The 27,304-nt window shown below is 37.4% G+C and overlaps 1 protein-coding gene across 3 annotated transcripts in view; it reads right to left on the bottom strand.

Moving 5' to 3' along the window:
* pias2 (protein inhibitor of activated STAT, 2) overlaps window positions 1-26,866 on the bottom strand; it is a 28,950-nt gene extending 2,084 nt beyond the window's left edge. Inside the window, exons 1-14 of one of the 3 annotated variants that reach the window (XM_061980472.1) lie at window positions 26,798-26,859; window positions 26,602-26,676; window positions 23,474-23,637; window positions 17,892-17,979; window positions 16,867-16,917; window positions 14,929-15,019; window positions 8,546-8,680; window positions 8,375-8,480; window positions 6,803-6,876; window positions 6,505-6,665; window positions 4,186-4,319; window positions 1,704-1,923; window positions 1,516-1,646; window positions 1,372-1,442 (exon numbers count right to left, since the gene is read on the bottom strand). In XM_061980472.1, the coding sequence (XP_061836456.1) occupies window positions 1,372-1,442; window positions 1,516-1,646; window positions 1,704-1,923; window positions 4,186-4,319; window positions 6,505-6,665; window positions 6,803-6,876; window positions 8,375-8,480; window positions 8,546-8,680; window positions 14,929-15,019; window positions 16,867-16,917; window positions 17,892-17,979; window positions 23,474-23,585 (1,374 nt within the window). In that variant the 5' untranslated portion in view covers window positions 23,586-23,637; window positions 26,602-26,676; window positions 26,798-26,859. Of the gene's footprint in view, window positions 1-1,371; window positions 1,443-1,515; window positions 1,647-1,703; window positions 1,924-4,185; window positions 4,320-6,504; window positions 6,666-6,802; window positions 6,877-8,374; window positions 8,481-8,545; window positions 8,681-14,928; window positions 15,020-16,866; window positions 16,918-17,891; window positions 17,980-23,473; window positions 23,638-26,601; window positions 26,677-26,797 lie in introns of all 3 variants that reach the window. The other 2 variants (XM_061980474.1, XM_061980473.1) reach the window with 2 other exon arrangements.
* Window positions 26,867-27,304: the final 438 nt, after the last annotated feature.

The following is a 27,304-nucleotide window of genomic DNA, read 5'->3' as shown; positions in this document are numbered from 1 at the left end:
GTCATGTGACCAAGACTCACCCGTACAGGGCGAGTCACGTGACCAAGACTCACCCGTACAGGGCGAGTCACGTGACCAAGACTCACCCGTACAAGATGTGTCATGTGACCAAGACTCACCCGTACAGGGCGAGTCACGTGACCAAGACTCACCCGAACAAGATGTGTCATGGGACCAAGACTCACCTGTACAGGGTGTGTCATGTGACCAAGACTCACCTGTACAGGATGTGTCACGTGACCAAGAGTCACCCGTCCAGGGCGTGTCATGTGACCAAGAGTCACCCGTACAGGGCGAGTCATGTGATCAAAAGGCACCCGTACAGGGCGAGTCATGTGATCAAAAGTCACCCGTAAGGGCGTGTCATGTGACCAAGAGTCACCCGTACAGGGCGAGTCATGTGACCAAGAGTCACCCGTACAGGGCGAGTCATGTGACCAAGAGTCACCCGTACAGGGTGTGTCATGTGACCAAGACTCACCCGTACAGGGCGAGTCACGTGACCAAGACTCACCCGTACAGGGCGAGTCACGTGACCAAGACTCACCCGTACAAGATGTGTCATGTGACCAAGACTCACCTGTACAGGGTGTGTCATGTGACCAAGACTCACCTGTACAGGATGTGTCATGTGACCAAGACTCACCAGTCAAGGATGTGTTATGTGACCAAGACTCACCCGTACAGGGCGAGTCATGTGACCAAGAGTCACTCGTACAGGGAGAGTCATGTGACCAAAAGTCACCCGTAAGGGCGTGTCATGTGACCAAGACTCACCCGTACAAGATGTGTCATGTGACCAAGACTCACCCGTACAAGATGTGTCATGTGACCAAAACTCACCCGTACAGGGCGAGTCACGTGATCAAGACTCACCCGTACAAGATGTGTCATGTGACCAAGACTCACTCGTATAAGATGTGTCATGTGACCAAGACTCACCTGTACAAGATGTGTCATGTGACCAAGACTCACCCGTACAAGATGTGTGATGTGACCAAGACTCACCCGTACAAGATGTGTCATGTGACCAAGACTCACCTGTACAAGATGTGTCATGTGACCAAAACTCACCCGTACAGGGCGAGTCACGTGATCAAGACTCACCCGTACAAGATGTGTCATGTGACCAAGACTCACTCGTATAAGATGTGTCATGTGACCAAGACTCAACTGTACAAGATGTGTCATGTGACCAAGACTCACCCGTACAAGATGTGTGATGTGACCAAGACTCACCCGTACAAGATGTGTGATGTGACCAAGACTCACCCGTACAAGGTGTGTCATGTGACCAAGACTCACCCGTACAGGGTGAGTCATGTGACCAAGACTCACCCGTACAAGATGTGTCATGTGACCAAGACTCACCTGTACAGGGTGAGTCATGTGACCAAGACTCACCTGGGGATCAGCTTGAAGTAGAGAAAATAAATCCAGACCTAGAAGAGAGAAGTGTGAGATGATGATCAGTATAAGGGAGAAAAAAGGAGTAGTTGGAGTGTGATGACTGACTCTGCATGTCAGTGGGTATGGTGGCCATGGTGGATGGGTGGAAGGGGACTGCATAGTCAGCCAGAGTGGGGGGCAGGTAGGAGGTGTCCAGGTTGTGAAGACGCATGGTGGAAGGTTGGTACGTCAGCACTCTGGTGAGAGAGGACAACATCACTAACTACAAACATCATGGTCTACTCCTCACTCACCCCTTGGTATGCATGTCCTCGTGTTTAGAGATGTACACACAGCGTTTCTTCAAAGGAGGATCTAAGCTTTTCTCCTCCTCCTCTTCCTCCTCATCGTCGTCGTCGTCGTCGTCGTCCGAGGAGGAGGAGGAGCTATCCAGAGTCAGATCGATGACATCGGCCTTCTTGCTGGGAACGGACTCAGCACCGTGTGGGGGCGGCAAAGACTGGCGACAAGGAGCTGAAGACATAACCAACACCATCATGCTCATCCAACAAGTGCTTGGTGTGCCACACATCTTATTGTTGCTATTGTTGATGTCAACTGGAGATATAAACATGTCTACTAGAGATATAAACAATAACTTCATGTCACAGTAAACCCATAAAATCCACCAAAACATTTAGTCTTGCTTAAGAACTTTAGCTTCTTGCTACCATCGGCTTCTTGCTACCATTGGCTTCTTGCTAGCATTGTTTTTTTGCTAGCATTGGCTTGTTGCTAGCATCGGCCTGTTGCTAGCATCGGCCTGTTGCTAGCATCGGCCTGTTGCTAGCATCGGCCTGTTGCTAGCATCGGCCTGTTGCTAGCATCGGCCTGTTGCTAGCATCGGCTTGTTGCGAGCATCGGCTTGTTGCGAGCATCAGCTTATTGCTAGCATCAGCTTATTGCGAGCATCAGCTTATTGCTAGCATCAGCTTATTGCGAGCATCAGCTTATTGCTAGCATCAGCTTATTTTGCGAGCATCAGCTTATTGCGAGCATTAACTTGTTGCTAGCATTGACGTGTTGCTAGCATTGACGTGTTGTTAGCATTGCATTGTTGCTAGCATTGCATTGTTGCTAGCATTGGCTTGCTGCTAGCTCTGGCTTCTTGCTAGTATCGGCTTCTTGCTAGCATCGGCTTCTTGTTAGCATCGGCTTCTTGTTAGCATCGGCTTGTTGCTAGCATCGGCTTGTTGCTAGCATCGGCTTGTTGCTAGCATCGGCTTGTTGCTAGCATTGGCTTGCTGCTAGCTCTGGCTTGTTGCTAGTATCGGCTTCTTGCTAGCATCGGCTTCTTGTTAGCATCGGCTTGTTGCTAGCATTGGCTTGTTGCTAGCATTGGCTTGTTGCTAGCATTGGCTTATTACGAGCATTAACTTATTGCGAGCATTAACTTATTGCGAGCATTAACTTGTTGCTAGCATCGGCTTGTTGCTAGCATCAGCTTATTGCTAGCATCAGCTTATTGCGAGCATTAACTTATTGCGAGCATTAACTTGTTGCTAGCATTGACGTGTTGCTAGCATTGCATTGTTGCTAGCATTGGCTTGCTGCTAGCTCTGGCTTGTTGCTAGTATCGGCTTCTTGCTAGCATCGGCTTCTTGTTAGCATCGTTTTTTTGCTAGCATTGGCTTGTTGTTAGCATTGGCTTGTTGCTAGCATTGGCTTATTGCGAGCATTAACTTATTGAGAGCATTAACTTATTGCTAGCATTGGCTTTTTGCTAGCATTGGCTTGTTGCTAGCATCGGCTTATTGCTAGCATCGGCTTATTGCAAGCATTAGCTTATCGCCAACATTAGTTTATTGCAAGCATTAGCTTATCGCTAACATTAGTTTATTGCAAGCATCACTTATGGTTAGAGACCGACATAACTTTGTTTTCCATGCATGGGAAATAATTAAGTGAGTGTGAAGGACAGTGCTGAAAAGAAGAAGTGGATGATATTGAATGAAGTACATTATCACACGGTACCACACCGTATCACATCACGCTTCAAATATCTCAGCTTCAAAATATTGCAGATTTTTATTTATCTAATTCCAAAGGCATGCTTTGTTGTCAAATGTTAAGGTGGTATTATTAAATAAGTGTATTATTGTTTTGTTGTCAAATGTTAAGGTGGTATTATTAAATAAGTGTATTATTGTTTTGTTGTCAAATGTTAAGGTGGTATTATTAAATAAGTGTATTATTGTTTTGTTGTCAAATGTTAAGGTGGTATTATTAAATAGGTGTATAATAGTTTGGTTGTCAAATGTTAAGGTGGTATATTAAATAGGTGTATAATTGTTTGGTTGTCAAATGTTAAGGTGGTATTATTAAATAGGTGTATAATTGTGTTGTTTTGTTGGTTCCCCCCTATAATGTGTAGAAACTCCAGTTCCTACAGTTTGTGGTCACAGGATTGCTGTGTTGGTGTGTTGGCTCTAGGAACCAACACAAGTCTGGGAAAAAAAGCCTTCATTTGCTGCTCCATGTTCATGGAATGAAATACAAAAGGATCTGCGGTTACCTGAACTCATCCCTTTGGGAGAATTTCAGGCCATGTAAAAAGATGTAGAAGCTATTGGGCATTGTAATTGTTTGAATTGTTTACCTTTTTAACCGCTCCGGTTTTAGGTTGTTCTAGGTATTATGAAACCTGTTTTTGCTGCCCTCTTGTAAAAGAGTTTCATCTCAATGAGTTTTGACCTTGTCAAATCAAGGAAGAGGGCAATGAAATCATGTACTCACATTCCACTTTGGCAAGTGACTGAGAGGAGACTTTCACCGCCTCCTTCTTCGGCCTCATGGGACACCAGGTACCGTCTTCTTGGAACTTGATTTCATCCACATCAGAACAGTCATTCAGGATCTCCAGGAATAAACTACACAAACACAACCCCCACTTTATTACTTCAAAACAACTTAGGCGTTTGCTCTTTTGTCACCTGAATGTTGAATAATGGAGTTAAAAGCCACCAATGCATCAAATTATATGCTTGAAAGCATCTGAATGATGTTTTTTTTTTTTTTTTTTTTACAGGGGGCCATTTGTGACATCACAGATTGACGGTCGTACTTTCTAAGCTATCTGCCGGCCTCCTCGCCCTGTGCTGGCTGCAATATTCGCCTCTAAACTCCGACAAATAAGAGGGCACCATTGCAACATTCCTACCATGAATCTCAGACCATAAGCCGCTACTTACCTTCTTCTAAAGACGGCTAATTTACGGATTTGTTTCCGCTGCCGGCCATAATTCAAATACCGGTAGTTAAAAAAACAAACAAACAAAAAAAACAAGCAAATATTGTTTATGTAATGCCGCCATCTTTTGAACGATTTCGCTAACGGCAGGTGCCGCAATGTCCTTCCATTTAGTGCTTTTAACCGGAAGTCGAAGTGCCGTTGAGTCTTCTTGTCGCCCATAACGTTTCTACTCGTATGGACTTGAAACATTTGTGTGATGTCTGCAGGAGTGTTTTTGCACATGCTATCGTAATGTAATGAAGTTAGCGTCATTAGCATGAGCTAATATAATAACCGGTTTACGAGTGTCTGTGTTAGTATTATTAACTTAGAACGGCATTCTTTTTGTATTGTTTCACTTTCACAAATTCCACTGTAAAATCACCAAAACGTCACCGTGGAGTTATTGCGTCTGTTGAGCTGATTGGAGAGCTAGCTTGCGCAGCTGGTGGGTCCATGACCATGACTTCTCTTTTGTTTGATCAGCCGTTTTACTGCCGTGTTACAGACACCGTTTGGAAACAATTAATGTTAATAAACATTTACAGAATATTAATGCGTAAACTTATTTCACAATGTATGGATCTGTGATTTATAGTCCGGTGCGGCTAATCCATGGATTTTTTTTCTTCTTCTAAAATGTAGTGGGTGTGGCTTATATACCGGTCCGCTCTTTAGTCCGGACAATACGGTAATTGGTTTGATGAAACAAAAAAAGAAGGTAGGATAAAGTATTATTTTCATATAATTGTGGCATAAAGGTGCATCGCAATCATCATGAAGATGTTTGATGAAGGTGCATCACAATCATGAAGATGTTTGATGAAGGTGCATCACAATCATGAAGATAGGTACAGAACAATCAAATTCCGGAGGGCCCGCCTCAGGAAAAGCCTGATCCCTGCAGCTATAGCCACCCTTAACAGCAGGCCCGTCAGCCTGTCTGACAAGCCTGTAAATGTGTGTTAGTCATGTATGATGTCTTTTTGTTATTTTTTTGTGTGTGATGTGTAATGTCTAGTGTTTAAATGTACGACAGTGACAATGAATTTCCCCAAGGGGACCAATAAATCTAATCTAAGATGTTTGATGAAGGTGCATCACAATCATGAAGATGTTTGATGAAGGTGCATCACAATCATCATGAAGATGTTTGATGAAGGTGCATCACAATCATGAAGATGTTTGATGAAGGTGCATCACAATCATGAAGATGTTTGATGAAGGTGCATCACAATCATGAAGATGTTATATGAAGGTGCATCACAATCATGAAGATGTTTGATGAAGGTGCATCACAATCATGAAGATGTTTGATGAAGGTGCATCACAATCATGAAGATGTTTGATGAAGGTGCATCACAATCATGAAGATGTTTGATGAAGGTGCATCACAATCATGAAGATGTTTGATGAAGGTGCATCACAATCATGAAGATGTTTGATGAAGGTGCATCACAATCATGAAGATGTTTGATGAAGGTGCATCACAAACATGAAGATGTTATATGAAGGTGCATCACAATCATGAAGATGTTTGTTGAAGGTGCATCACAATCATGAAGATGTTTGATGAAGGTGCATCACAATCATGAAGATGTTTGATGAAGGTGCATCACAATCATGAAGATGTTTGATGAAGGTGCATCACAAACATGAAGATGTTATATGAAGGTGCATCACAATCATGAAGATGTTTGTTGAAGGTGCATCACAATCATGAAGATGTTTGATGAAGGTGCATCACAATCATGAAGATGTTTGATGAAGGTGCATCACAATCATGTAGATGTTGCTTCTGGAGGGCAGGCAGGTCCACTCACCCGTCAATGATGAGACTCTCATATGCGGCCTTCTTGTCACACACAGGACAGATCCAGGTAGGTTTCTTTTCATTCATCTGCAGGTAGAGGGCAGCGTCGAAGCACTGAAGGTGCGAGCAAGTCACTGCCCGGCATGGAACCGTCAGTCGCATCTTCCCCAACTGAAGAGAAGTCACATGTGACCAAGACAGAAAAGACAACATGCAGACTCACAAGGAGGACAACTGGTAGAAACTAACATTGGAGTGACAGCTGCTCTTTCCTTGCATTTCAGCAAAATGTACATCAAAGTAATTACCGGGCACATGAGGGACACTCTCAGACTTGTTGTTGCCACCTCACTGTCTGGGTCTGCAGTCAGCTTCTCCTTAACTGCAACACACACATCATCATGTATCACACATCATGTATCACACATCATCATGTATCACACATGTATCACACGTGTCACACATCATCGTGTGTCACACATGTATCATACATGTATCACACATCATCATGTATCACACATGCATCACACATCATCGTGTATCACACATTATCGTGTATCACACATTATCATGTATCACACATCATCATGTATCACACTTGTATCACACTTGTATCACACGTGTCACACATGTATCACACATCATCGTGTATCACACAGCATCATGTATCACACATCATCGTGTATCACACATTATCATGTATCACACAATCATGTATCACACATCATCATGTATCACACGTGTCACACATCATCGTGTATCACACATGTATCACACAGCATCATGTATCACACATCATCGTGTATCACACGTTATCATGTAACACACATTATCATGTATCACAAATCATCATGTATCACACATCATCACACAATATATTGTATCACGCATTATCATGTATCACACATTATCATGTATCACACATCATCATGTATCACATGTATCACACATCATCATGTATCACACGTGTCACACATCATCGTGTGTCACACATGTATCATACATGTATCACACATCATCATGTATCACACATGCATCACACATCGTGTATCACACATTATCATGTATCACACATCATGTATCACACATCATCATGTATCACACTTGTATCACACGTGTCACACATGTATCACACATCATCGTGTATCACACATGTATCACACAGCATCATGTATCACACATCATCTTGTATCACACATTATCATGTATCACACAATCATGTATCACACATCATCATGTATCACACTTGCATCACACGTGTCACACATCATCATGTATCACACATCATCGTGTATCACACATGTATCACACAGCATCATGTATCACACATCATTGTGTATCACACATTATCATGTATCACACATTATCATGTATCACAAATCATCATGTATCACACATCATCATGTATCACACATTATCATGTATCACACATTATCATGTATCACACATGTATCACACATCATCACGTATCACACATCATCATGTATCACATGTATCACACATCATCATGTATCAGAAGAGTGTGCTTAACTGATAGGAGAGCTAGTTTGACTTCTGTTTTGTTTGATCAGCTGTTTGGAAAGAATGGAGGTATGTAAATAAACATTTACAGAATATTTCTGTGTAAATAACTCATTTCACAACGTACATATCTGCGACTTATAAATGGAAAATATTTTGTCTTTAAAAATTGAGTGGGTGTGGCTTGCATAGTCCATAAAATGGGGTATTTCCAACTTAGAATGCACTAAAAGTGTTCTGACTGTGAATGGCACATGCAAGTCCAAAGAAGTGCAGTTCCTCTGAAGTCCCAAAGAAAGACCATCAATCGCTGCTCTGTCAACCTCCTCTTTTCTTTGACTTTGTGTGAATGTTCTTACTCAGTGCTCTGGAGTGGTCCGGGTTTCTGATGCCCTTCATCCTCAGCCTCTGCAGGAGCAGCGGGGACGTGAGCTGCCTCACCAGGTAGACGGACATGGAGTAGGTCTGCAAACAGCAGGGGGTGATGATTATTAGCGATCATCAATCACTGGCCGGGGAGACCTCGTTACCTTTCCAATTTCAGGCGCCCATGTCACTGCGATCTGATTGGGTACCGCAGAGGACAGTCGCACCAATGAGGTAATGTTTAGCGGCCTGCCGGGTCTCTTCTGTTCCACTCCATTCTTGGGGGGCGGGGCAAAACCCTAACAAACAAATCGATAAATGTTCAGTGCATGCTGTCATCATGTATCGGCTTCTTTGTATCATTCTTTTTCCTTCTTCAACTGCATCAGCAGATACAGTGTATGCACATATGATACCAGTAGGGATGCCAAAACATTCATCGCAATTCTTATTTGTAACGAATCTTAATTTATTCAAAAAATTGTTTTTTATTTTTTACATGTACTGTCCGGCCACTCAGAAAATCATATTGTTGATGTTGATCAGACCTGGGCAAGATTTTCAATCCGGCCCACCATACGTTCTACATAATTTTTTTAGACCTTTAACATCAAAAGTGTATTTGCCATTATGATGTGCAGTGCTGTTTTAAAATGAACTATAGAAAGTATTTCGATTGTTGAAATCTGCGCTTTTGAGTGTTATAGGAGTTATTACGGTAATCTACGTCAGTGGTTCTCAACCTTTTTTCAGTGATGTACCCCCTGTGAATTTTTTTAAAATTCAAGTACCCCCTAATCAGAGCAAAGCATTTTTGGTTGAAAAAAAGAGATAACGAAGTAAAATACAGCACTATGTCATCAGTTAAACTGTATAACAGTGCAACATATTGCTCATTTGTAGTGGTCTTTCTTGAACTATTTGGGAAAAAAGATAGGTTTTTATTTACTTTTATAAAGGATTTTTGAATTGTTGCTATTTTTAGAATATTTAGAAAAAAATCTCACGTACCCCTTGGCATACCTTCAAGTACCCCCAGGGGAACGCGTACCCCCATTTGAGAACCACTGATCTACGTCACAGCAGCTCAGACGTGGAACAAAGCAGAGTGGGTGACGTTTGTTTTCAGAGCAGCCAGCCGCCAAACGCGTGTGTCAGAAACAGATGCGGAAGCAGATTTTTACAACAGAGTTCTGCGTAAAAGTGATAATTTATCATATTGTAGGTGTTTATTACCCTTTGCATTCATATTTTGCTGTTTTGTTACATTTTTGTTGTGTTTTGCTTGATTGTAAAAGATGTCTATGGAGGAGCTGGTCTGACAAGTAAAAGATGTTCATATGTTGTTAATATTCAGTGTTTTATTGTTCATAGTTAATATTGTAAATCCCACTTTCTTTATTTTCATGTACATTTTGGGTGTCCCATTAGGTAAAAAAACTTTAAAATTCCATTCGGTTTTTTGAGGTGGTCTGTCATAACTTTTTTAGAAATGTTAGAATAATTATGTATATATTATCACACAACTCTTATGCTTAAGGGCCATTGCTATAGTTATTATCAATTGTGCTGAAGTTCTACTTTTCTATTTGTGCAAAAGGACAGCTGGCAATCCAAAAGATTGCCAGTCGTCTCGTATCAGTGTTGTGTCCAGACTCGGCCTGCTGACTGCCAAGGGTGAACATCGAGTACCGTGACGCAGACAAAGCAGAGACAGGGCGATATCACGAGTGTCAGCACATTTGCATTTCATTAATAGTCATATGTTGTGTCTAACTGGGGCTGTTGAGATTAACCCCTTCCCTCAGCGACAGCCTCAGTGATGTAACCAGGGACCTCCCAAATAAATAGAGGAAGCACGTGGGCAGGATTTTAGAGCGTAGTTTGGATCTATAACTAGAGTACAGCCCAATAACGTCTCTCCTCATTGAGCAAAATTTAACTCTGTCTCTGCATGATTCCTTGCTTCTTGTCTGTTTAATAGATGTCATCTGTGTTTGAACCTGACAAGAACTCTATCGATCATTGTCACTTTTGGTTTGGTGTTCCTGAAAATAAAAGCAGATTTTTACAGCTAAATCATTTATACACACATAGGCCCCCCAGACACATTTTTTCTCTCAATGTGGCCCCCGAGTCACAATATTTGCCCAGCTCTGATGTAGATAATCTATATCTGCTGTACACATTTAGTTTGCCTTATTTGTTTTTGACTTTATTAAATGGTTTGGGAAGCATTTTATGAAACCAAACCACTTTTCTTTCAAGTAAAATAGACATTTATGAGCACTGTTTGTTTATTTTATGGAGGAATGTAGTTCATCATGGAACTGGCACCCAGTGTTAATAAAAAAGTGTAGATTTTAAATCCAAAATTGATTTCAATCGAGAATAGATTATGAATCGAATCGTTAGCCCTAAGAATCGAATCAAATCGTGTGGTGCCCAAAGATTAACAGCCCTACTACTTAGTGTTGAATAATGAATAGTGAAGTAGATCGTGTATCACACATCATCGTTTATCACACATGTATCACACATCATCATGTATCACACATGTATCACACACCATCATGTATCACACACCGTCATGTATCACACACCATTATGTATCACACACCGTTATGTATCACGCATCATGTATCACACACCGTCATGTATCACACATCGTCATGTGTAACATATGTATCACACATGTATCACCCATCATGAATTACACATCATGTATCCCACATCATGTATCACACATCATCGTTTATCACACATGTATCACACATCATCATGTATCACACACCATCATGTATCACACACCGTCATGTATCGCACATCATCATGAATCACACATCATCATGTATCACACATCATCATGTATAACATATGTATCACACATCATGTATCACACATCATGTATTACACATGTATCACACATCATCATGTATCACACATCATGTGTCACACATTTATGTATCACACATCTATCATGTATCACACATCATCATGTATCACACACCGTCATGCATCACACATCATCATGAATCACACATCATCATGTATCACACACCGTCATGTATCACACATCATGTATAACATATGTATCACACATCATCATGTATCATACATGTAGCACACACCATCATGTATCACACACCATCATGTATCACACACCGTTATGTATCACACATCATCATGAATCACACATCATGTATCACACACCATCATGTATCACACATCATCATGTATAACATATGTATCACACATCATGTATCACCCATCATGTATTACACATCATGTATCACATATCATGAATTACACATCATCATGTATCACACATCATCATGTACAACATATGTATCACACATCATCATGTATCACACATCATGTATTACACATGTATCACACATCATCATGTATCACACACGTATCACACGTGTCACACATTTATGTATCACAGATCTATCATGTATCACACATCATCAGTGTTGGGTTAGTTACTGAAAAACAGTAACTAGTTACAGTTACTAGTTACTTTATTTCAAAAGTAACTCAGTTACTAACTCAGTTACTTACACCAAAAAGTAATGCGTTACTGTGAAAAGTAACTATTTAGTTACTTCTTCTACTTTTCTTTTTTTAAAGCTCCCATTAATGCCCTTTTAGCCTTCATTTTAGTACTGTTATTGCACTGGAGAATAATACAATCTGTTGATCAACTTGACATACATTTGCATCACTGAACTCTGCTAAGCAATGTGCTCTACATACAACACACAAAGACAAAGATATGTTTCAAAGGGCCAATTTATTTCAGGCCAGAACAAATTGACAAAACTATTTTAAATAGCTGCAACATAACATACATAAGTAACAAACAGCATAATAACACTAACACTAACACTAACCACGTTAAACCCAGATTCCGAACTAATAAAGGTCTTAACTCGTTCTCTTTCTATGCCACTTCAATATGGAATGCACTCCCAACAGGTGTAAAAGAAAGGGCATCTCTATCCTCCTTCAAAACCGCACTAAAAGAACATCTCCAGGCAACTACAACCCTAAACTAACACCCTCCCTTCCACATAATACCTCTTCGGATTGTAAATAATCAAATGTAGACACTTTTTCTTATACTTTCTGATCTCTCTCTCTATGTCCACTACTTGCTGTACATATCCTACCAAGTCAGTCCAATGTCCATTTCTCTGATGATGCAATTGTTGATGACTGAAGTGTTGATACCAACCAAACCTAACCCCCCCCCCTCCATATCCCACACCCCGGATTGTAAATAATGTAAATAATTCAATGTATATACCCTGATGATTATCTTGTGTGATGACTGTATTATGATGTTAGTATATATTTGATAGTATATATCTGTATCTGGACCCCGACTTAAACAAGTTAAAAAACTTATTTGGGTGTTACCATTTAGTGGTCAATTGTACGGAATATGTACTGTACTGTGCAATCTACTAATAAAAGTTTCAATCAATCAATCAATCAATCAATCAACAACATAGCTGTAAAGCTGGCTTCACCTAAGGAAGGCACACGTGACATACACAGAGCCTAACCAGGCAGATTTGAATTGTTGTTTTGGGCAGTAGACGGGATCTTTGATCCAAGACACAACTTACATTTAACTAAAATGTTCTTTTCTTTGTGCTCGACAAAAGAAAAGAAGTGAGAATATCTCATACTTGCCAACCCTCCCGAATTTCACTGCCTCTCCCTGGGACAACCATTCTCCAAATTTCTGCCGATTTCCAGCCGGACTTAAGGCACGCCCCTCCCGGTCTGTGCGGATCTGAGTGGGGACAGCCTGTCGTCACGTCCGCTTGGCCAACCAAAAAGTAACCACAGAACACTATACCGTATAGGCGTATAGTGTTCTGTGGTTACTTTTTTGTTGGCCAACGGTTGTATCATCATGTATCACACACCATCATGTATCACACACCGTCATGTATCACACATCATCATGAATCACACATCATCATGTATCACACATCATGTATAACATATGTATCACACATCATGTATTACACATGTATCACACATCATCATGTATCATGTGTCACACATTTATGTATCACACATCGTTTATCACACATGTATCACACACCATCATGTATCACACACCGTCATGTATCACACATCATCATGTATCACACACCGTCATGTATCACACATCATCATGTATAACATATGTATCACACATCATGTATCACACATCTATCATGTATCACACATCTGTCATGTATCACACACGTATCACACATTTATGTATCACACATCTATCATGTATCACACATGTATCATACATAATCATGTACATGTACACTATACATCTCTTCTGACGAACTTTCTAAACTTCCATTTTCTGCCAGGAAATCCAGTTTGTGTCCTTCTTTCCTGGCGTCTTACTGATCCTGTTTTGTTTCGTGTCACTACTCCGTATGCAACACTCGCAGTGTGGGCTCATCGAAGGAGCGCCACGAGTTTGATGTTCCGTCATTCAGTCAAATGACAACGTGACAGAGATGGACGGACACGAAGGCAACAGAAAAGATATCTCTGACAAACATGTAAACTTTGTGTAAATATCGCCACAAACAGATGATGATAGAAGTGAAGAAGGTGAGGCAGCACCTCACACATTCTCATACTTTCTGTAACATCCAAGAAGAAATTATGTCAGCCATATTGAAAAATGTCTCAACTATAATATGTGAAGGAGCCCACAATTGTTTTATTTAAATGTTGACAATATTTCAGGAGGAAACCTTATGATGTATTAAATCCATAAAGTGTTATAAAATGGAGTAGATGAGTTATTGTGATGTAAAAAAATTTTCCCAGATAAAATGTTGATGGTCCTCTTAGACCAGGGGTCGGCAACCTTTACCAGTCAAAGAGCCATTTTGACCAGTTTCACAAATTATAGAAAACAACGGGAGACGCAATTTTTTTTTGAAATTTTAAATGAAATAACACTGCATTCAATTTTTTTTTTGCTTTGTGCTATGTATAAACCAGGGGTCTCAGACACGCTGCACACACCTTTAAGTGGAATTTGAAAGCTGGTGCGGCACGCAGGTTTTAAATGAATGGCGCTTGTCAACGTCATACGTGCCGTGATGGTACCGCATATAGCACCCACTACAGCCAGCGTGCCTGATCAGCCACACGTTGTATGGGGCTTCCGCTTGCTCACGAAGGTGACAGCAAGGCATACTTGCTCAACAACCACACAGGTCACACTGACGGTGGCGGTATAAAAAAAACAAACTTTAACACTCTTACTAATAATGCGCCACACTGTGAACCCACACCAAACAAGAATGACAAACAAATTTCGGGAGAACATCTGCACCGTAACACAACATAAACACAACAGGACAAATACCCAGAATCCCATGCAGCCCTAACTCTTCCGGGATACATTATACACCCCACCCCCACCAAACCTCGCCCACCTCAACCGACGCACATTTATAAAGTTCACTAAATATAACAAAATATTGCACTTGTATAATCTTACCGGCAGGGGAAACAGTTTGCCATTGACTTTTATACAAAGAGCGTTTGGATAGTTGTCTTCTTGAGGGCAGCTGGTTTCTGACAAACAAAACCTACCAAGACACAAACCACACATTATTAATAATAATATTATTAAGCATGGCCATAAATGTAAGAAACAAACCACACATTATATTATTAATAATAATATTATTATGAATGGCCACAAATATAAGAAACAAACCACACATTACATTTTTAATAATGTGGTAATATGTAATAACTATTTTACAGTTATGGTTGTGTTATGATGTAATAATAACTACTGTACAATCAATCAATCAAGCTTTATTACAGACTCCCACGTCCAAGTAGACATACAATCACATACAGTACATAAAACAAACAAAATACAGTAAAAAAAAAAAAAAAAAAAAGGCATTATCACATAATATTAAAAAAAAACAGTGCTTGTGCATATTCAGTAAAAGGCATCTCATAAATAAATAAAAGCAGCAAAAAATAAATAAAATAAAATAAATATATATATCTATATATACTTTAAAAAATGTGTCTACACATTCTATAAAAGGCACAGATACCAGCGTTTCCATATATACGATTGGTACCTAATAGAACTACCGTACACCTAGGATTGGTTATCCATATAATAAGATTATTCTTGGACCCCTGCAGTCTACATATACAATTAAACATCCGTTTTCTCAGGGTGGCGTGGAAGGTGTTTATCCCTGAATTACAAAAAAGCTTGCTGGCACTTCTGTACAGTTATTGTTGTACTATGAGGATATAATAATAACTACTGTACAGGTATGGTTGTGTTATGATTATGTAATAACTACTGTACAGTTATTGTTGTACTATAATGATGTAATAACTACTGTACAGTTATTGTTGTACTATGATGATGTAATCATAACTACTCTACAGTTGTTATGATAATGTAATAACTACTGTACAGTTATTGTTGTACTATGATGATGTAATAATAACTACTGTAGTTATTGCTCTGTTATGATGTAATAACTACTGTACAGCTATGGTTGTACTATGATGATATAATAACTACTGTACAGTTAATATTGTACTATGATGATGTAATAACTACTGTACAGTTATTTTTGTACTATGATGATGTAATAACTACTGTGCACTTATGGTTTTACTATGATGATGTAATAACTACTGTACAGTTATGGTTTTACTATGATGATGTAATAACTACTGTACAGTTATGGTTTTACTATGATGATGTAATAATAACTACTGTTCAGTTATGGCTGTACAGTTAGTGTTAAGATGTAATAACTACTGTACAAGTATTGTTGTATTATGATGTAATAACTACTGCAGTTATGTTGTACTATGATGTAATAACTACTGTACAGTTATTGTTGTACTATGATGATGTAATAATAACTACTGTACAGTTATGCTTGTGCTATGATGATGTAATAACTACTGTACAGTTAATGTGTTATGATGATGTAATAACTACTGTACAGTTATGTTGTGCTATGATGATGTAATAACTACTGTACAGTTAATGTGTTATGATGATGTAATAACTACTGAACAGTTATTGTTGTATTATGATGTAATAACTACAGTAGTTATCTTGTACTATGATGTAATAACTACTGTACAGGTATTGTACTATGATGAAGTAATAACTACTGTACAGTTATTATGTTATGATGTAATAACTACTTTACAGTTATTGTTGTGTTATGATGATGTAATAACTACTGTACAGTTATGGTTAAACTATGATATAATAACTTTAGTTATTGTTGTGTTATGATGATGTAATAACTACTGTACAGTTATTGTTGTACTACGACGATGTAATGACAACTTTAGTTTTTGTTGTCTTATGATGATGTAATAACTACTGTACAGTTATTGTGCAGACAATGCAAATGTTGAATATCCTCACCTCAGTTGAATTTGAACCATATAATCTCTTCTGCCACCTGGAAGGAAGTCCCTGCAAACACAAATCAATATTTTCTTTCTTTGAGCTTGTATTACACTTGTCATATTATTAATTCATATAACTGCCATACAGTCATCATGTAACACCTGGCATATTCATTCATATAACATGTCATTATTCATAACGTGTGTCTAAGAGGAGCATCCACATCTGCATTTCAAAATATAGAAAATCTCCTTGGAAAATTGGTATTTCTCTACATCACAATAACTCACCATCAACTCAATTTTACACCATTTTATTACACTTTATGGATTTAATATATTTCCTCCTGAGGAACCTTGAAATATTGTGAAAAAAATAATAAGTATATATATATATATATATATATATATATATATAGCCTATAAATATATATGTATACACATTATATTATTATAATGGACATATAATTAATACAATTGGATATTAAGAGTGTGTTTAAGTTCGACTTCTACCTTGTTTACTTCTGTGCAACCTCCTTAAGGTTTTGTTAACAATTACAAATATCAAGCAGCTAAATGCTAAAGTGTGGAGAGTGTTTTGCATTTTCCCATCATTCTTTGTAATGTACTGTGTGTAATTTAGAATTGTGTATGGTGTTTGGACATTTCTATAATATCCAGGTTCAGTGACCATTTCTGTTGACATTTTGTGTTGTTTGGATTTTTTTTTTTGCACCATGACTAGGGAAGGTTGTTTGCAATGGGTCATATAAGGAAATTATCCGCATGGTCCCAATCAAGACATAATTAGAGTTAATTGACCTGAAAAAATCATGTTTTCCACGAGATGGCAACAGAAGAGCAGCTTCTCAGACATCAGACTTTTAAAATGAATGCAATCTCCCAGCGGGTAAGATTCCTTATTAATGTCATGACATCTTGCGGGACAATTCGAAGTTGGGCCGTAGTTTGGACACCCCTGATCTTGGCGAAAATGTCAAATCTTAGTGGATGTGTAGGTGGGAGAAAACATACTCTCACCTCGATATGCAGACTTCTCGGACTTGCTGTGGCGTCAAAGCAAAGATGAAATACTTTTCCTGGTGGTATCTCTGTGCAGTACTTGCTCCTAAACAACACATGTAGGAGAATAAAAAACACTTGTTTTGAAAAGTGATTGTTGATCATTTCATCTTTGCACAAACACATGGCAGGCAATATTAGTCATTTGAGTTGGAATGTTGGCACACAAGAATAAGAGTATTGACAGTCGTTGTTCAATACTTGGTCGATAGAATGTGTACCTGAGTATTGACAGTCTTTGTTCAACACTTGGTCGATAGAATGTGTACCAGAGTATTGACAGCTTTTGTTCAATACTTAGTTGAGTTGATGGAATGTGTACCTGAGTATTGACAGTCTTTGTTCAATACCGAGTCGATAAGAGTGTGTACCTAAATATTGACAGCCTTTGTTCAATACTTGGTCGATAGAATGTGTACCGGAGTATTGACAGTCTTTGTTCAATACTTGGTCGATATAATGTGTACCGGAGTATTGACAGTCTTTGTTCAATACTTGGTCGATATAATGTGTACCGGAGTATTGACAGTCTTTGTTTAATACTTGGTCGACAGAACGAGTATCTGAGTATTGAGAGTCTTTGTTCAATACTTGGTCGATAGAATGTGTACCGGAGTTTTGACAGTCTTTGTTCAATACTTAGTTGAGTTGATGGAATGTGTACCAGAGTATTGACAGTCTTTGTTCAATACTTAGTTGAGTTGATGGAATGTGTACCAGAGTATTGACAGTCTTTGTTCAATACTTAGTCGATGCACCTTTGGCAGCAAGTCCAGAACTTAAGTTTTTTAACATGCCACAAGCTTGGCACACCTATCTTTGGACACTTTCAAATAGATTGTACGGTAAACCGGTACTAATATAGTATCGCAATACCAATGAATCATATTCAATACTATACCGCCTCTAAAAAGTACAGGTTCCCCTCCCCCGCCCTTTTTTAACGGGCATGACGGCGCGTCGTCACGTCATGACATGATATTGCTGGTTTTAAGGCTGAAACGACGACGTCGACGTCATCGGTTACGTAAATACGTCGACGCCGTTTTTGTGCGTCGGCGCGTCGCATATTTACGTCACACTACTTTACTGTCATGGCGGAGCGCAAAGCAGACGATGCGAGCGAGGGGAAAAAAGCACGCCAAAAGTCGTCAAAAGTGTGGGAGTATTTCAATAAACGGCCTAATAATGTTGTTGTATGCACACTGTGTCGAGCGGAAATGGCCTATCATAGCAGCACAACGGCTATGAACGAACATTTGAAAAGAAAACCCCCGACAGCGTTCTTGCCATCACCATCAACAAGTCAATCGTCCGCGTGCGTATACGTTGTCATTATTACACAAAAACATGAATGTGTCATTTGTATCTGCGTTGTAAATTCATAAACTAAAGCACCATTTCGCTCTGAGAGGCGCGTTTGGCGTGCCTGTTCAGTGTTTACAAAGACGCGCTCCTCTTTAACGCTGTGGAGAGGCGGCGGCGGCGAGCGAGCGGCGAGGCAGGGCGCGCCGGGAGCGACGCCGCAATCGTGCCCAGGTGCGCGATCCGCGCAGTTGGAAGAGAAAAGACTTTGTGTAAAATTAAAAGATTGTAAACCTGGCAAAGCCGTCTGGCGTTCAGTCTGTCGGTCCTGAAAGAACCCCACGGCACAAGACGTGTCACAAACGCTAACGTTAATTAGTTGTGCAAATACCTTTTACAACATTAACAGTTACATATACTATGTACAAACGAACAATTAACTTTCACTTTAATCATACTATCATTGTTGTGTTATTAAGCAAAATAAGCAATACTTTTACTTTTGTTGAAATGTTTACACTGTACACTTTTTTGTATTGGATGTTTAGCTTTATTTTTGCACATTTTAGCAAATAAGCAATACTTTTACTTTTGTTGAAATGTTTACACTTGTTACAGAATATTTCCGTTTTGCACTTTTTTGTATTGGATGTTTATCTTTATTTTTGCACATTTTAAAGCAAAATAAGCAATACTTTTACTTTTGAAATGCTTATACTATTCCAGAATATTAAGATTTGCACTGGATGTTTACTTTTATATTTGCACATTAAAAAGCAAATAAGCTACTTTTAATTTTGTTAAATGTTAAAAGTTTTAAATGTTTACATTGTTACAGAATATTTTGTCATGTTGTTGTCAATGTTGACTGAGTGGCCATACTTTTTTTTTTGTAAATAAAAGCCATGCCTTTTGAAAAAACTGGCCTACATTTATTTTTTCCTCTTCATTTTAAATTAAAAAAAAAAATCGGTAAAAGGAAAAATAATCTATAGATTAATCGAAAAAATAATCTATAGATTAACCGAAAAAATAATCTATAGATTAATCGATAGAAAAATAATCGTTAGCTGCAGCCCTAGCTGGTTTTACGAGCAGAGGAGCATGTTCGGTAGCACACACACGGAGTACTTACAAGCAGACACAGTGTGTAGACAGAAAAGGGAAAATGGACGCATTTTGGTCTAAAAACTAAAGACAAAGGTGAAGTTATAACACAAACGCCCTCAGGAAGAGGTGCTTTAAGACATGGCTAGCTAGCTAGCGGCTAACATCCATCATCCGCAGTCTGCAATGTTTTAGCTACTTCTAAATCACTGATCCTCGCCTCCATGGCGACAAATAAAGTAAGTTTCTTACGAGGAATGGAGGACGAGGAATGGCTAAACATGCTTCACTACACACCGTAGCTCACCGGCGTCACAATTTAAACAAATGCCATGGGTGTTTCTACACCTGACATCCACTGTAATGATACCAAGAACAATTGCGTATCTACTCGATACTATGATTACATCGATATTTTTTTATCATCTTAAAATCTTTTTTCCTTTTTTTAAAATTCATATTATGTTTACAAACTCAGGAAGTACGTACGTCCCTGGACACATGAAGACTTTGAATATGACCAATGTATGATCCTGTAACTACTTGGTATCCGATCGATACCTAAATTTGTGGTATCATTCAAAACTAATGTAAAGTATCAAACAACAGAAGAATAAGTGATTATTACACTTTTACAGAAGTGTAGATAGTACCGTATTTTACGCACTATAAGGCGCACCTAAAAACCTCAAATTTTGTCAAAAGCTGACAGTGCGCCTTATAATCCGGTGCGCTTTATATATGGACCAATATTGAGCCACAACAGGTTTCGCAACTACGGGGTGCATAATGTAACCCCAGCCTCTACTGTAGCGTCTATTCTATGCGCCTTATGATGCGGTGCGCCTTGTATATGAACAAAGTTTTAAAATAGGCCATTCATTGAAGGTGCGCCTTATAGTGCGGAAAATACGGTAATCAGATATTAACAGTAAATGAACACGTGGATGAATAATCCATTTTCTACCACTTGTCCTCAATAATGTTGACAAAATAAAACAATGATAAATGACACAATATGTTACTGCATACGTCAGCAGACTAATTAGGAGCCCTTGTTTGTTTACTTACTACTAAAAGACAAGTTGTCCAGTATGTTCACTATTTTATTTAAGGACAGAATTGCAATGAAAAACACATGTTGAATGTACCATAATTTTTTTTGTTAAAATAAAGCCAATAATGACATTTTTTGTGGTCCTTTTTATTTAGAAAAGTATCTAAAAGTATTGAAATACATTTTAGTACCGATACTAATATATTGGTATTGGGACAACCCTACTTTCAACCATTCCTCTTTGCAGCACCTCTGCAGCTCCATCTGGTTGGATGGGAAGCCTTGATTTAAAAAAAAAACAACAAAAAAAACCAATGATAGCTGTATCATTTGTCCTAAATTATAACAACGTTCCTGTAACGCCTCGATTAGGAAGTGGTAATAATATTAGAGGTATTATTGTTACTTTGTGACAAATGTTCACTCCCTAATCGACACTTTTTTAGATACTTATTGCATCTGCAGTTTTGTCCCTAATACTTTCCCCAGGTTTCCAAATTTACCAACTGACAATTTCAGATGTGCTTCTGACATCACTTCCCACTTTCAAAAGAATCGACGACACGTATTTAACATCACATTGTTACTTACGCCCTGGGTCTCTGAAGTCAATGAAGTCACTTTGAGAGGAGGATTTAGGGGAGACCCTGTCTGAGGAGAGCTGGACAGAGATTTGAGGTAGAGTCCGTAAGTCCTCCTACATGGTACTTATTGTACTACGGTGCGGCTGGCTAAGATGTATGACGGAATATCACCGCTAACTTCAAACATATGTTTTGTGCAGACTGAAATGTTTCATGTTTTGTCTTTGGTACCCGACAAAAAGATTGAACCTAATTCTCTAAGCCCCTCAGTTATCTTTTCTTCGCAAATCGAAAGAGAATATTGTAGCATTCTATACTTTGTTGGCTGGGAGGCTCGTTGTGCTAAATTGGAAGACAACACCCACACCCGTTGGGTTAGAGATAGAGATGTCCGATAATGGCTTTTTTGCCGATATCCGCTATTCCGATATTGTCCAACTCTTAATTACCGATTCCGATATCAACCGATACCAATATATACAGTCGTGGAATTAACACATTATTATGCCTAATTTTGTTGTGATGCCCCGCTGGATGCTTTAAACAATGTAACAAGGTTTTCCAAAATAAATCAACTCAAGTTATGGAAAAAAATGCCAACATGGCATCTGTTGTGTTTATGTTGTGTTATGATGCGGATGTTCTCCCGAAATGTGTTTGTCATTCTTGTTTGGTGTGGGTTCACAGTGTGGCGCATATTTGTAACAGTGTTAAAGTTGTTTATACGACCACCCTCGGTGTGACCTGTATGGCTGTTGACCAAGTATGCGTGCATTCACTTGTGTGTGAGAAAAGCCGTAGATATTATGTGATTGGGCCGGCACGCCCCCAATATTGTTGTCTGGGTGGAAATCGGGAGTAATTAGGGAGAATGGTTGCCCCGGGAGATTTTTGGGGCGGGGCACTGAAATTCGGGAGTCTCCCGGGAAAATCGGGAGGGTTGGCAAGTATGACTGGGAGACGCAACTGCTCTGTACTTCTCCCTACGTCCGTGTACCACTCCGTACAGCGGCGTTTTAAAAAGTCATAAATTTTACTTTTTGAAACCGGCACCGATAATTTCCGATATTACATTTTAAAGCATTTATCCGCCGATAATATCGACAGTCCGATATTATCGGACATCTCTAGTTAGAGATGTTCTTTATTTCCTCAAATTGAAGAAAATTAGGCGGACGTTGAACGGCTGTTCTTTAAAATTTCAAGAACATGTAGAAGAGAATGATCTCCAACGTAACCCTGATTGAAACGTAATTGAAATGCGGATAATTGATGAGCCTTTTGTTAGCTTTTGGGTATTACTTCAGTGTGTTGGGGACATTCAGGAGTGTATGTCAATATTTGCCTGGACTTATTTGACTTTATTTGAATTGTTTTCTTTCTTTTGGGACGGGAAAAGACCATTTGATATGTACAAGATATTATTTCTGGAAACTGTATATGTCTATCAACTTGTTGGTCACAAATGAGAGGATGTTTGGACAGACCTAAGCTGGAGGGCTTGATGAGGATGTCCAGCACATCGTAGAAAGGCAGAGACTTCATCAGCACATCTGGATGGACAGGAGGGATTGGAGTGGCAGGGTGCGGGAGATTCATGCTGCTTTTCAAGGTGCTTCACCACCAAAACCGCTTCCTACAGTCCAGACTCCTGCAAACAAACACGTCGGTGTCACACAAACATCAACTAGTAATCTGATACTTTCACATATGGCAGCACACTGGGAGTCGGGTCCACATCACAGTCCTGCAGAAACCACAAACTCAGCATGACAAAAATAAATAGCAAGGATGTTTGTTTAAGGTTAACAGCAGCAAGGTTTGACATTCACCAGTTTTGGCATTCATTTATTACACTTTTAAATAATATTTATTTACATGCTTTGTCAGTAATAGTGATTCTACGTGCAGGTTTTAAATATTATATTGTAAAGTAATATTTATTTATATGCTTTGTCAATAAAAGTGATTCTACATACAGATTTTAAACATTACATTTTAAAATAATATTAATTTACATGCTTTGTCATTAATAGTGATTTTACATGCAGGTTTGAATCAAAATCAAAATAATATGTATTTACATGATTTGTAATTAATAGTGATTCTACATGCAAGTTTTAAATATTACATTTTAAAATGATATTTATTAACATGCTTTGTCATTAATAGTGATTCTACGTGCAAGTTTAAAACATTACATTTTAAAATAATATTTATTTACATGTTTGTCGATAGCGATTCTACATGTAGGTTTTAAATTTTACATTTTAAAATATTTATTCACATGCTTTTTCATTAATAGTGATTATACATGTTGGCTTTAAATATTACATTTTAAAAATATAATTAATTTACATGCTTTGTCATTAACAGTGATTCTACAAGCAGGTTTTAAATATTACATTTTAAAAAAATATTTATTTACATACTTTCTCATTAATAGTGATTCTACATGCAGGTTTTAAATATTCCATTCATCCAATTTTCTACCGCTTGTCCCGTAAATATTACATTTTAAAATAATACGTATTTACATGTTTGGTCATTAAATGTTAAATGTCACTACATGCAGGTTTTAAATATAACATTTTAAAATTATATTTATCTGCTTTCTTATTAATAGTGATTCAACATGCTGGTTTAAAATATTACATTTTAAAACAATATTTATTTACCTTCTTTGTCAATAATAGTGATTCTACATGCAGGCTTAAAATATTACATTTTAAAATATTTATTTACATACTTTGTCAATAATAGTGATGCTACATGCAGGTTTTAAATATTACATTTTGAAACAATATTTATTTACCTGCTTTGTCATTAATAGTGATTTTACATGCAGGTTTTAAATATTACATTTTAAAATACTATTTATTTACATGCTTTGTCATTAATAGTGATTTTACATGCAGGTTATACATACTACATTTTAAAATAATATTTATTCACATGCTTTCTCATTAACAGTGATTCTACATATTGGCTTTAAATATTACATTGTAAAAATATAATTAATTGACATGCTTTGTCATTAACAGTGATTCTACAAGCAGGTTATAAATATTACATTTTTAAATAATATTTATTTACATACAGTACTTTGTCATTAATAGTGATTTTACATGCAGGTTTTAAATATTACATTTTAAAATACTATTTATTTACATGCTTTGTCATTAATAGTGATTTTACATGCAGGTTATACATATTACTTTTTAAAATAATATTTATTCACATGCTTACTCATTAATAGTGATTCTACATGTTGGCTTTAAATATTACATTTTAAAAATATAATTAATTTACATGCTTTGTCATTAACAGTGATTCTACAAGCAGGTTTTAAATATTACATTTTAAAATAATATTTATTTACATGTTTTGTCATTAAAGGTGATTCTACATGCAGGTTTTAAATATTAAATTTTAAAATAATATGTATTTACATGTTTTGTCATTAATGGTGATTCTACATGCAGGTTTTAAATATTAAATTTTAAAATAATATGTATTTACATGTTTTGTCATTAAAGGTGATTCTACATGCAGGTTTTCAATATAACATTTTAAAATAACATTTACCTGCTTTCTCATTAATAGTGATTCTACATGCTTGTTTAAAATATTACATTTTAAAACAATATTTATTTAACTTCTTTGTCATTAATAGTGATTCTACATGCAGGTTTTAAATATTACATTTTAAAATACTATTTATTTACCTGCTATGTCATTAATAGTGATTTTACATGCAGGTTTTTTAAATATTACATTTTAAAATACTATTTATTTACATGCTTTGTCAATAATAGTGATTTTACATGCATATTTTAAATATTACATTTTAAAATAATATTTGTTTACATGCTTTGACATTACTAGTGCAATTTTAGAATATTTCGTTTTTAAAATAATATTTATTTACGTGTTTTTTTCATTTATAGTGATTCTACATGCAGGTTTTAAATATTACTTTTTAAAATAATATTTATTTACCTGCTTTGTCATTAATAGTGATTTTACATGCAGGTTTTAAATATTAAATTTTAAAATAATATTTATTTACATGCTTTGACATTACTAGTGCAAGTTTAGAATATTTCGTTTTTAAAATATTTATTTACGTGTTTTTTTTTTCATTTATAGTGATTCTACATGCAGCTTTTAAATATTACATTTTAAAATAATATTTATTTACATGCTTTGTCATTACTAGTGAGTGTACATGCAGGTTTTAAATATTACATTTTTAAATAATATGTATTTACATGCTTTGTCATGCATAAATAAATATTATACACGTTTAAAATATTACGTTTTTTAAAACAGTGTTAGTTTAGCAACCTCTGTGAACCTACATGCAGGTTTAAAATGTAACTTTCTAAATAAGATGATATTTATTTCCCTGCCTTGGAATGGACGGTGATTGCATATGCAGGTGTTGAAAATAAATAGTATTTGTTCAGCAGCCTCGGTGAATGTAAGTAGAAGTACAATGTTAATGATAGCTGCTGTCATGTTGTTGCAAACGTCTGACTTGTGAAATCTTCATCATCTAGAAAAATGAAAGCAATTGTTATCAAAGCTGAGAAGAATTGACAATAGTTACCAGCGAGGCGTGTTGCTAACAGCTAGCATTGAGGCTCACACTTGTGTTTAAATGCGCTTTGTGAGCCTCAGCCTCCTTGGAAGTGGCGTGAAAAGAAAAAGAAGATTGTCGTCACCAATAATAATAATGATAATGATAATAATAACAACGTAGAGTCCATAGGGAGGTCAATAGGAGTCTTGTTGTTTTTGCCTACCGGATGCTGCTCGTCCTGCGCCATCTTCTTCTTCCTGTTCAGCGGCGCTTCGTCCCGCCCAGAATGGTCACTTCCGGTTATTAAGAGTACAAAAGCCCTTAAATTGATATCCTTGTTAAAACTTTTAAAGTGATTTAGGTAGCCCTTTTTGTCTTTTTTTCATATGTTTTAGTATTATTACTCTATCTGTATTTGCTTTTGTTTTCTTTCCTTGATGTTGAAAGTGCCTTGACTTTTGTGTGAATTAAAAATGTATGTTTGTTGTTCAATAAAAAAAATAAAAAAAATAAAAAAGGTTACTTCCGGGTGACAACATCAAGCATCGATATTTATAGACTTGATACGCCAATAACTTTTTTTTCCAACTATTTTATTGTCAACCTCAAATCATGTACGCTATTGATACACGTTTGATTTTAAATACAGTTTATCTGTTCAAATGTTTTCAGTTTCCTTGCTTGGAGCATAAGAACATGAGAACATAATTTTAACAATATATGAACAAAA

Source organism: Nerophis lumbriciformis, linkage group LG20 (genome assembly GCF_033978685.3).
Source record: "Nerophis lumbriciformis linkage group LG20, RoL_Nlum_v2.1, whole genome shotgun sequence".
Classification (NCBI taxonomy): Eukaryota; Metazoa; Chordata; class Actinopteri; order Syngnathiformes; family Syngnathidae; genus Nerophis; species Nerophis lumbriciformis.
Note: the sequence above shows the minus strand (reverse complement) of the source record. Positions and strands in the feature narration are given on the sequence as shown.